Source organism: Sebastes fasciatus, chromosome 1, assembly GCF_043250625.1.
Source record: "Sebastes fasciatus isolate fSebFas1 chromosome 1, fSebFas1.pri, whole genome shotgun sequence".
NCBI classification, from domain to species: domain Eukaryota; kingdom Metazoa; phylum Chordata; class Actinopteri; order Perciformes; family Sebastidae; genus Sebastes; species Sebastes fasciatus.
The window spans coordinates 1,382,171-1,395,730 of NC_133795.1; the positions used below are offsets into that span (position 1 = coordinate 1,382,171).

Consider the following 13,560-nt stretch of genomic DNA (forward strand, 5'->3'; position numbering starts at 1 on the left):
CATTTTACTTACTTGTTTTAATGATGTTTGTCTGTTTTTTTTGCCTAAACATAACTTTGGACATTACTAAGACGTTTGATGCATGGTGTACAAATGACATGCAAAATGACCTTGTGATGTCATGCTGTTTATTCACCTTTCCGGGTTATTCCCCGGTAAGCGGAATTATTGGAAAATGCACTCCTTGTACATTTAACAAAAGTGTGGCTTTCCCGTTTGTGTTTGGCTCTAAAAAACGTGATAAATCGTCAGCAGACACGTGAATCTGTTTTCTAGTCTGCGTCCTTCATAATAAACAGAGAACCGTATTAGTGAAAATATATTTAATAATTAAACATAGCATAGTTACACAAAGGGAATGCAAAACCAGATGAGTGAGAGTGGATCCTTAGAGAATATAAAGGGGTTAGACCTACTGCAAAGGTTTGAGCTCCCTCCTCAACAGCAGCAAGTTCATCATGAGGGGGGGGGGGACGCCCGGTGGGACTACGACAAAAACACACTGGAGGACGTCGCGTGGCGCGTTCAGTTCAGGCTTCAAGTCTGTGGAGTCTCTGCACCAGACGGTCCAGCTTCAGGAGCATCAGCACCTCCTCTCCGGGGAGTCTGGCTCCATCCGGAAGATAACGGCGTCCCAGAGGCTCCGTGTGCACGTACAGAGCCAGAGAGTCTGCAGGACGGTACGGTCGGGGGTCATTCCTCCTGAGCGTTCTCTGAGTGGGAGCCGGAGCCTTCTTCGGACTGGCGGTCGGTGTCGGCGGCGGTCCGTTCCTGCTCAGAGAGCTGCTCGCTGCTGGGGATGGAGTTCTTCTTCGGGCGGCCTTTTGGTTTAGTGGGCGACTCCAGACCTCCTCCCTGCAACACCTGCAGGTCCAACATCAGCAGAGAAAACAGCTGTTAGACTACAGACAAGTTAAGATAGAAAAGAAGGGTGACCTATGACCTCAAGTCATCACACTAGAGATGCAACCATTAATCAACCATTTTGTCTGCTCTTTGTTGATTTGTAACGAGGTAGGAACTATAAACAATAATGTCCCAGGTCGACAGACACACTACGGACACCTGTACCCAGGGCGACAGACACACTACGGACACCTGTACCCAGGGCGACAGACACACTACGGACACCTGTACCCAGGGCGACAGACACACTACGGACACCTGTACCCAGGGCGACAGACACACTACGGACACCTGTACCCAGGGCGACAGACACACTACGGACACCTGTACCCAGGGCGACAGACACACTACGGACACCTGTACCCAGGGCGACAGACACACTACGGACACCTGTACCCAGGGCGACAGACACACTACGGACACCTGTACCCAGGGCGACAGACACACTACGGACACCTGTACCCAGGGCGACAGACACACTACGGACACCTGTACCCAGGGCGACAGACACACTACGGACACCTGTACCCAGGGCGACAGACACACTACGGACACCTGTACCCAGGGAGACAGACACACTACGGACACCTGTACCCAGAGAGACAGACACACTTAGGACACCTGTACCCAGAGAGACAGACACACTACGGACACCTGTACCCAGGGCGACAGACACACTACGGACACCTGTACCCAGGGCGACAGACACACTACGGACACCTGTACCCAGGGCGACAGACACACTACGGACACCTGTACCCAGGGCGACAGACACACTACGGACACCTGTACCCAGGGCGACAGACACACTACGGACACCTGTACCCAGGGCGACAGACACACTACGGACACCTGTACCCAGGGCGACAGACACACTACGGACACCTGTACCCAGGGAGACAGACACACTACGGACACCTGTACCCAGAGAGACAGACACACTTAGGACACCTGTACCCAGAGAGACAGACACACTACGGACACCTGTACCCAGGGAGACAGACACACTTAGGACACCTGTACCCAGAGAGACAGACACACTACGGACACCTGTACCCAGGGAGACAGACACACTACGGACACCTGTACCCAGGGAGACAGACACACTACGGACACCTGTACCCAGAGAGACAGACACACTTAGGACACCTGTACCCAGAGAGACAGACACACTTAGGACACCTGTACCCAGAGAGACAGACACACTACGGACACCTGTACCCAGGGAGACAGACACACTTAGGACACCTGTACCCAGAGAGACAGACACACTACGGACACCTGTACCCAGAGAGACAGACACACTACGGACACCTGTACCCAGAGAGACAGACACACTTAGGACACCTGTACCCAGGGAGACAGACACACTTAGGACACCTGTACCCAGGGAGACAGACACACTTAGGACACCTGTACCCAGAGAGACAGACACACTTAGGACACCTGTACCCAGAGAGACAGACACACTACGGACACCTGTACCCAGAGAGACAGACACACTTAGGACACCTGTACCCAGAGAGACAGACACACTTAGGACACCTGTACCCAGAGAGACAGACACACTTAGGACACCTGTACCCAGAGAGACAGACACACTACGGACACCTGTACCCAGAGAGACAGACACACTTAGGACACCTGTACCCAGAGAGACAGACACACTTAGGACACCTGTACGAGCTCCCAACAAAACTTCACACAGCTAACAGCTAGCATCAACCGATAGGCCAGAAAAAAAGCTTTCCAACAATATGCATTTTTTTAAATGTGGCATAACTAAAAACAGAACGGTAGAAGAAAAATAATTAAAGAGCCCAAAAAATGATATTTCCAAACTGAATAAAATGTGAGGAATAGTCAGAAGGTCTCCACTTTGAGGTCGAGCTGCAACGTTTAATCCATCAGTCGTCAGTGATTCAATTAAATGCCAACTACTCTGATTATAGATTAATTGGTTTGAGTAATACGTAAGAAAATAAAGTCTGAATTCTCTGATTGAAGCTTCTTAAATGTGAATATTTTCTGGTTTCTTTCCTCCTCTGTGACAGTAAACTGAATATCTTTGAGTTGTGGACAAAACGAGACATTTTGAGGACGTCATCTTGGGCTTTGAGAACACTGATCCACATTTTTCACCTTTTTATAGACCAAACAACTAATCAATCAATTAATCTAGAAAATAATCAACAATGTTAGTAATAATGCATCCTCAATATTGACATGCAACTTGTGCAGAGACGTGAACAAATCATCGCCCTGTGAACCAGTTTAAATGTGTGATAACAGCTCTACAACGCTGCATGTTCAGCATGTTTTACTACTGTAGACACTCAACTAGCATATGTATGAACATCTGTTCTTTGTAGTGTTTCTGCGTAGACAACATTTAGGGACTGGAACTAGTTATCTGCAATATCTGCTGGTTGTATTCTGCATTAACCATTTTGGTCTAAAGCTGCAACGATTAATCGATTAGTTGTCAAATATTAAATTAATCACAGACAATTTTGATAATGAATCGGTTTTGCTGATCGTTAGTTGCGGCTCTAGATCACACCAACACCAACACAGACAACTAATAACGTTTCAGACGGTTTATTTATGCTGTTTTTTCTGAATTCTCAATAATTAACTACATTTAAAGATATGACACTTAACCTCTTAACAACGATGTGATATTCCTGCTAATAACATAAAGAACTGAGTAACACATGCAGGCCTTTACTGACGGGTCGGGTATAATCATTCTACTGAACTACGGTTCCCATCAACGTCTGTTGAAATGATACAAAGAAAAACTGTTTCCTGTTCTTTGTTTTGGTTGTTTGTATTGTTGTTGTAGGCCTGACCTCATATAACATCATCAATCATCATCATCATCATCATCATAATGAAGAATAACTTACAATTTTCTTCCACTTCATCCGTCTGTTCTGGTACCATGTTTTCACCTGCAGCTGACTGAGGCCCAGCGACTCGGCCAGATCTATTCTGTGAGCAACAAAACACATCAAATCAATAATTACTCTTCAGATCATTCACTTCAATATTTATGCAACATGTTTAAATTCTCAGCTGCTTCTCATAATAAACTGTCACATTCAAGTTCATTAACATAATAACTTATAGGGATATTTATGGCTACTTGCAAACTATTTCACTTTGCTTTATAATGCCCAAAGAACTGAGTACATTTACTCACGTACTGTACTTAAGTACAGTTTTGAGGTACTTTACTTGAGTATTTCCATTTTCTTCTACTTCACTACAGCTCAGAGGGACATGTTGTACTTTTTACTGTACTACGTTTATTTGATAACTTCAGTTACTTTTCAGATTAATAATACAAAATATAATCAACAAGTAAATTATAATGTATTATTATAGGATAATACAACATGTTATTGATCCTCGGGGGGTAAATTCATATGCATTTATCTTAATGCGTCACTAATTATAATCTTATAATATAATGTGGATTATTCTTACTTTATTACATACTTTTACTTTTGGTACTTTATTTAATGCCAGTAGCCTACTTTTGTACTTTAACTTAAGTACATTTTTAGATGCAGAACTTTTACTTGAAACAGAGTATTTCTACACTGTAGTATTACTACTTTTAACCTCCAGCATACCCAAAGCCACTAGATTATAATATGACCTGCCTTCAGGGAGTCTGTATATTTTTGTGAAATTAGCAGCATAATGTGTATAAATGTGGGTAATTCTATAGTTGTTCCCAGTATATTTTTAGACTCCACTGTGTATATTTGACTACTTTTACACCAACACAATGAGAGTATTTTATTACTAGCAGTGCAAAGACTGCAGAGAAATCACATTTACAGAAGTCGGCCTATAATGGAACAGTTGAAGGAAAAAAAAATCAAAATAATAATAAATATTTTGTTCTAAAATAGGAACATTTTTCCTGGTGAAAACTGCAGGGTGTTGTGGTGACCCCGGTTAGAACCAAGCCAACACACAGACGCACCTATCCGGCGTGGAGAGGTACTTCTGCTTCTCGAAGCGCTTCTCCAGCCCCATCAGCTGCAGCTCGGTGAACACAGTGCGGCTCCGGCGGCCCTTCTTGCTCTTCCCTCCTCCGTCCACTCCGTGCTCCAGCTTCCCCCGGAGGTGCAGGTCCAGAGGCAACGGCAGTGAGTGGTGAGACGCCGAGCCGATGCCGAGCTGCAGGCCCGACGCGGCGGACAGCAGCGGGGAGCCCAGCGAGCAGGACAGCGGGGACAGCGGAGACATGGGGAACTTCAGGAGGCTCTGGTCCGCTTTGAGCACTGAGGGGGGACAAAGACACACGGAGGGGTTCGATTTAGAGACTAAACTCACAACTTTAAACATGCACTATCTGCCTTTAAACATGCACTATCTGCCTTTTAGCATGCACTATCTGCCTTTTAACATGCACTATCTGCCTTTTAGCATGCACTATCTGCCCTTTAACATGCACTATCTACCTTTAAACATGCACTATCTACCTTTTAACATGCACTATACCTTTTAACATGCACTATCTGCCTTTTAACATGCACTATCTACCTTTTAACATGCACTATCTACCTTTTAACATGCACTATCTACCTTTTAACATGCACTATCTACCTTTTAACATGCAATATCTGCCTTTTAACATGCAATATCTACCTTTTAACATGCACTATACATGCACTATCTACCTTTAAACATGCACTATCTACCTTTTAACATGCACAATCTACTTTTAACATGCACTATACATGCACTATCTACCTTTAAACATGCACTAACTACCTTTTAACATGCACTATCTGCAACCATCTTGGACTCTAACCACTGGCACACTTTACACTATACATCCTATATACCACTTTATAGACTGCACATATGTACATACTACATGTATTTATTGACGGACCGTTCACACTATGTTCACCCATTCACTCTGTATCTTTTATATCTCTTATTGTTTTTATAATTTTTGTATACCTTCACCTCTCCTGTGTTTCACTCTGTTTGCTGATGTTGCTGCTTTGACACCTGAATTTCTTATCTTATCTTATCTTATCTTATCTCATCTTAACTAGTTTAGGTTAGTTTGGGATCAATTCATGAAAAGTCTCCACACAAATATGTAAGAAAACAGGCCGTCAGGTCAGAGTTCAGGGTTAAAGGGAGATTTATAATCTCACAACTGGTAACACATGAGGAAAAATATTAATTACATATGATGATATGAGCATTCAGTTAAAGGTTAAACTCTACAGTGAAATCCAACGAGAGGCCTTATCAACCTGAATGACCTGACATGTTAGAATAAGATATTTAACTAAATTTGAGGACGTTTGGAGGAGTGGAAAAAGTATATTTCCCCAAAATGCCCTTCTTTTGTTTAATTTTTCTTTTTTTCTAAATGTAATTTGTTTTACTACTATGATTTATTTTATCTCATTTCACATGAAAAGCACCCCATGTTCTGTTTGTGTGTTCTATAATTTAACTGTAAAAAGTGGAAAAGTTGGTTCACTTCATATCTGTATCTAACTAAGTATGTTTATGTAAATGTCTGAGTAAAACCAAATAAAGAATAAGATATTTATTATCTTGTTCTGTTAAAAACACACACTGATTTATGACTTCGTCTTTAATTGTAATTCCAGCTGATTATAGGTTATATTCCAGATGTTTACTTCCATCAGCTCCAGTTTGTGTGTGAAAGGTTTGGTTCTGATCATCTCATGCTTTCATTTGTTTAACGATGAAATCAGGTGGTTTTATTTGAATTAAAGACGACATCATGAATCCGAATCTGTTTTTAATAGAACACGATAATAAATGTAGATGTGGCCTTTTATTCTAACCTTTGGCAGCATGAACTATTGTATTTTTTAAAGGTTTTGTTAAATAGGAATATGAGTAAATATTCTCCTGATCATGTAGGATTTATTTTACTTTTTATCCGTGGAGCGCTTATTTATCCTGAAACCAGATTTTACGCACATTTTACGCATAATATACATATATATACATATATATACATATACAGTAACTTAAAACAAATATTCGAATATTTAAGTGTATTTTTAGCTGTCATGTATTTTTCCAAATACAAATAAAAAGACATTTTCTCTTCTTTACAATTCAATTGAATTTATTCCAGTTATTTCCTTTATTAAATGAAACATTTACTCGATAATACCAAAGTCATATCTGACTTTTAATTAAATATAAAAAGACAAAGAAAAAAAAAAAACATCCCGCAGGCGACTAAAAGTTAAAGTGTCTTTGTTAAAGTGCGAAAGACACTTTTTTAATCAGAAGAAAAATGCGCTCTAGCTTTAATAATTGCAATTAAATATAATCGAAATTTTAAATCAATGTTATCATTAATAATAATAATAATAAATTATATCTTCAGTTCCTGCTGTGTTTCCAGCATGAAACCAGTCCTCTCTCTTTCTCTCTTTCTCTTACAATACAATTGAATTTATTCCAGTTTATCCTTTATTAAATAGACATTTACTCGATAATGTCATAAATCATATCTGACTTTTTGCTTAATTATTGCAAATTACTTGAGTCTGAAAAAGAATCCCGCATGTCACCAAAAGTTAAATTATACTTCGAAAGACAGCAAAATACACACTCGCTGTAATATTTGCAATTAAGTAAAATCCTGATTTTGTATAATTAATTATAAGTATTCATTATATTATTATATCTTCAGTTCCTGCCGAGTTTCCAGCATGAAACCAGTCGCTTCGACTCATTCAACTTTTCTTTTCTCTCTCTTTTCTTTCTCTCTTTTTCTCTTTCTTTTTTTTCAATATTATATATATTTTTTTGTATATATAAACATATATACAAAAAAGAAATATATAAGTAAAAAGAAATATACACAAGTAAAAGAAATATAATAATATAATAAAATATAAAACAATAAAATAAAATCTATTTATATACACACATATATACTGTATACATATATACATTCATACTCTTACCCAGGTGGTTGTGGCTGTGGAAAGGCCTGGCTGCAGACAGCAGAGCATGAACTCCGAACTTCAGCAGCTCTCCGGCCGGAGCCGACACTTTGTGCTCCTGGTGATCAGTCAGGATCTCCTCGATCATGAAGCTCCTGTAGCGATGAGTCCTGTGGTCAGGATGAACCTCTGGAGGATAGTAATGATGCGACCCCATGTCCAGAGGATGCTGCATCATGGACACCTGAACAGACACCTGAACACACACCTGGTGCGTAAAACCGACTAATCACTCCTTCAATCAGTCCTTCAGCGGCTCCAGCCGGCTAGCATGTTCATGTTCCCGCTGCAGAACCTCTATAGTCCCGAGATCAAGACTGGATTTGAAGACTGGAGGTCAAAGTTATCCTCAAGGTCAAATACTGGACGTCTCTGCGCGTCCTCTCCAGCTTTTACGCGTCACTTCTGGACACTTCTGGTTCCTCTTCTTGGAGAAGAAATGTGGAGTAAACCTCTGAGCAGAACCTCCCAGTACCGGCCGTGCTCATGCCCTCTCCTTCCCTCTGTGTGTGTGTGTGTGTGTGTGTGTGTGTGTGTGTGTGTGTGTGAGGAGCGCTTCGTGAGCCGCTGAGCTGAGCTGAGCTGAGCTTGGTCACGTCGGCAGCAGCAGTGAGTTGAGGAATATAAGCTTTGGGTTTTATGAGTCTCGTCTGTAGCTCCACCTTCCTGCTGCTCGCTGACTCCACTGAGACACAAAGTTAACATGCAAAGCTTCACTCTGTCCTGGTGGATTTATATGCAAACAGGAAGAAAATCAGATGGGACACTTTAAATAGCCTGCAGGTGACTGCGAGGTCTACGACTTTAGTTTAAAGGTCCCATATTATGCTCATTTTCAGGTTCATACTTGTGTTTTGTGTTTCTACTAGAACATGTTTACATGCTGTAATGTTCAAAAAAAATTATTTTACTCATACTGTCAGCCTGAATATACCTGTATTTACCCTCTGCCTGAAACGCTCCGTTTTAGAGCATTTTGACAGAATTGCAACAAAATTGCAACAGAATTGCGTCGCTAGGCAACAGCTTGGGTCCATGTTCACTTCCTGTCAGCTGATGACATTCACATACACTGCAACCAGGAATAAACTGAGACACATTTGGAATGTTTACGTTTAAATTTGTGTCAAGGGTCTAAATATTGTATATTTGTGACATCACAAATGGACAGAAATCCTGACGGCTTGTTTCAAATGCAGAGTTTCTGAATACGGGCTGTGTGTATTTCCCTGTGGATTGAGTGTTTCGATACTTTCACAGTATTTATATAACACTTAAGCCTGCTTTATAATTAAAAAAAAACATGAAAATCTCACTTTTTTATAATATGGGACCTTTAAGATGATGATGATGATGATGATGATGATGATGCAACACAGGAAGCTGCAGGCTAGAAGGTCACATTAAAACAAACATGATGCTTTGCTCTGTGCCAAAGTCATCAATACGTTTTTATTGTTATTTTTATGATATTTTGATTTGATTATATGAGGGCATTTCATGCTTCATATGTGCATTAGGTTGTTGCATAATGTATATTTACATGTCTGTAGTTTCACACAGGAGGTTTCAGGTGGAACAATAATCAAACATCAGAATCAGAAATACTTTATTCATCCCAGTGGGGGATGTTACAGTTGCTCTTATAGGCTGTATAAGCAGAAAAAATAAGAAAAATAGAAATAAAGGAGCATGTAAAATGTACATAATTTACATTATATAACACAATATATGTAGAATAATATAAATAAATAAGAAAAACATGTACAAATATGTGCATCAAACACATGCAATATATAACCACTGCGTAAATAAATAAATACAAATTAAAAATATTGAGAAGTGGGATCCATTAGGTGTGTTAAATATAAATGCCAGAAATGTATAAATAATAATAATTAAATAAAACTATTTCTTGAAATGTACTAAATGTACAGTATTAATGTCAGAGTATCGCACAGTTGACTTATTGCACACATTATTGCTCAGTATTCTACATGTTTATGTTTTTGTCAAGGAAATGATCAGTTTAATCTTCTTTTCTTCTACTGTTGTGTCAACATGTGTGATGATTGTCGGTAAAATGGTTTATAAATGATGCAGAATCATTACAGATCAGACCTGAGTGAGGCGGCTCGAGGGAAAATATTTCAACTAGAGGTAAAAAAAAGAAAAAAGCACCTCTGGGATTTTTTTTCTTTGTGGTTATTTGGCCTCAAAAATTGTGAAATATCTCCCATGGCATATTTTTAGCATGTCTCAGTGCTGCTTTGAGAAAAGCTCTGGCCTTCTAACTCTGGAGCTGAAACCCTTTAAAGAACCGTTGAATGCTTTAAAGTCGGTGGTCTGTTGAGATGTTTTTAACTTTTTAAATCTCATTTTGTTGAAGCTTTTTATTCAAATACTACAACTATAAACAACAGACTTAACAAACTTTAACAGGAGAATTTGGGGATTAGATATCGATCAACGTTTCAAAACGTTGTCTGAGCTCGTGATAGAATAGAGAGCAGTTCTGTATGTAAAATCACAAATCCTCCAACAGAATGTGTAATGATGTGTGACACGGAGTCAGGTTTCTGAGGACAAAACAAATCTGGGGTTTAGAACAAATGAAGCCCTTTGCCATAGTCAAATGAGTTATTGGTCATAATGATCAGTGAAATGGTTCATGTGAATCGTAATTAATTACTAGTCATATTCTTTCTGTAAAAGATCTGTTTCCTCCATCTCACAGGCCACCAGGCAGTCTGCCAAGTCAATCAGATGTTTTGACTGAAAGTGTGAAAAACTCATCTCCTCCTCAGGAACAAGCAGTGAGGTAAATAATGGATATACTCAAGTTGTTCAAATGTTGTGTTTTCACCTCCAGCTGCTTTCTTTGAACATTATCTTCCTCTGGTGGTCACTTCTGAGATTGCAAGGAGAGTCCCGGCCACTCTTTGTTTCAGTGCTTCATCCACTCACCAAACTGAGATCCACAGATTCTTCCTTTAGGTCATGACCCTCGTTATGGTGATCCACCACCTGCAGCCAGTTACAACCCTGTACCCTGTACCCTGTAACCTGTACCCTATACCCTATACCCTACTGTACCCTATACCCTGTACCCTATACCCTATACCCTACTGTACCCTATACCCTGTACCCTATACCCTATACCAGGGGTGCACACACTTTTTCAGCATGCGAGCTACTTATAAAATGCCCAAGTCAAAATGATCTACCTACTATAAAAATGCAAAACATATATTTATTTATAAATATATTGAGTATTCTTTATATGTACAATATATGTTGGTGTACCTTGCATAACTGCATGAACCCATATTGTACAATATAACTCTGTACATTTTTTGTCATTACCTTACTCTGATGACTTGCACTGAATGGAATCAGCCAGGGATGCATAGTCCGGACAGTAGCTGCTGATAGCCAGCCTCAAGCACACTTCCAAATGATCACCAGTCAAGGTGGAACGGTATTTGGACTTAATAATCTTCATGTGGGAAAAGGCTGACTCGCATAAATAAGTGGAGCCGAATAATGCAGTCAAGGAGGTAGCACATTTCCTCATGTTGAGGTACTTTTCCTCTGTGAGTAAGTTCCAGAACTGTCCATGAGCCCTGGACTTAAGCTGAATGTCAGCTTGTAGTGTCAAAATCTCATCCTCCACTCCAGATGAGTTCAGGTGAAACAGTGTTGCAATTTTTGATGCAAGTGAATCAGCCTCAGCATCTTCCCGAAAAGGGTAGCACATGAATGTAGCGACTGGCTCCAGTAAAACAAAGTCTTGAAAGCGTCTGTCAAACTCTGACAGACAGTTCTCAATCTGCTCTGATAGGCTGACGTCTATTTTAAATTATTATTTTTTTTTTTCATTAATGCCATGCGATCTACCCACACTACCTTTGCGATCGACTGGTAGATCGCGATCGACGTATTGGGCACCCCTGCCCTATACCCTGTACCCTATACCCTATACCCTATACCCTGTACACTATACCCTATACCCTGTACCCTATACCCTATACCCTGTACCCTATACCCTATACCCTGTGCACTATACCCTATACCCTGTACCCTATACCCTATACCCTGTACACTATACCCTATACCCTATACCCTATACCCTGTACCCTGTACACTATACCCTATACCCTATACCCTGTACCCTGTACCCTATACCCTATACCCTATACCCTATACCCTGTACACTATACCCTGTACACTATACACTATACACTATACACTATACCCTACTGTACACGATATTCAGGGTTGGGAAGGTTAAAGTATTCCGTCCCTGTCCGACCCCCAGTGGCTTATAGACTTTAGGTATTTTTTGTTAAAAACCAGAATCAGAATTGTGTTTATTTATCGTGTTATTGTTTTATATAAAATCACTACAACTGATAACATTATAGTTATAGGCTAATAATAAAATACTATATTTATTGTTTGTTTTTTTCATTTTGAAACAACAGAACAAACATTCACAAACGTCCCCATTAACAACATTTTCGGTACAAAGAAACTTAACAAACATAATATTAATATACAAAAAGCCATTATAGATACAGGAAAGATATATATATATATACAAAATAAATAAAAAGAATATACACAAGTAAAAATATAAACGAATGGAAGAATAAAATAAAATATATTTATATATATACCTATACGCATATACAGTATATACACATACAAATATATATATATATATATATACATATATATAAATATATATATAATCAATTAAAAATCAGTGTACAATTGAGTCATCATCGTATTCTCTCAACCATCCTCCTCCAGCTACGATACAAATATTAAAATACTGTTGAAGAATTGGAATATGTCGTTAAACGTAAATAGTTAAAGAGCCTACATAAAAGGCAACAATAAATTGTAATTTTAACAACACATTCCAATAAATCAGATCAATGTGCAGCCTTCTGATTACAGTTATACAGACATGGTTTCATGGATTATCATAATGATTCTATGATCATCTATACAACAACAAGCTCAAATTTAAATAATAAATAATATATTAAATAATAGAGGTCTCTTCTGCATGATTAACTTGATATATTTTATAATTTTATTTTTAATTCTGTGAATATCTGTGTTTTGTCACCAGATCCACACAGGAAATCAACACTTATGTTCATAAAATCCAGCCTCTGTTTTTACCAAAGAAGAATTGATTCAACACCTGATTTTACTGAATACAGAAGATAAAACAGTATCTGGTGGTACTGATATATCGCTAAGCTTCTTACAGTTTTTAAATAAGGTTTTGGAAGCAAAAATGTTGATATTGTCATCAACATAGAATATTAGCAGTCTTTCAATTGTGCATTTTATACTGATATAACTTTCCTCATCATTTTAAGAAACAGCCACTAGGCAGCACCAGAGGACTTCAGGGAAAGAGAAACTCAGCAGTCGCCTTTGTTGTATCAGCCAGTTGTCACAGAGCTGTAATGTGAGTAGTCTCAGACTGATTATTTTAAAGATTAACAAGAAATTATTTTATTTGAAAGGCATTTACCTCAGCGGGGAATTCAATCATACCCATAAACACACTCACTTTACCTTT

At 39.2% G+C, this 13,560-nt stretch overlaps 1 protein-coding gene across 1 annotated transcript; it reads right to left on the reverse strand.

Moving 5' to 3' along the window:
- Positions 1-308: 308 nt before the first annotated feature.
- barx1 (BARX homeobox 1) lies at positions 309-8,613 on the reverse strand. The gene is made up of 4 exons (XM_074615911.1): positions 7,914-8,613; positions 4,910-5,210; positions 3,819-3,903; positions 309-864 (listed from the first exon to the last, which is right to left on the reverse strand). Exons 1-4 carry the CDS (start codon positions 8,128-8,130, stop codon positions 694-696), a joined length of 774 nt encoding a protein of 257 aa, XP_074472012.1. The 5' UTR covers positions 8,131-8,613; the 3' UTR covers positions 309-693.
- Between the last annotated feature and the right edge of the window lie 4,947 nt (positions 8,614-13,560).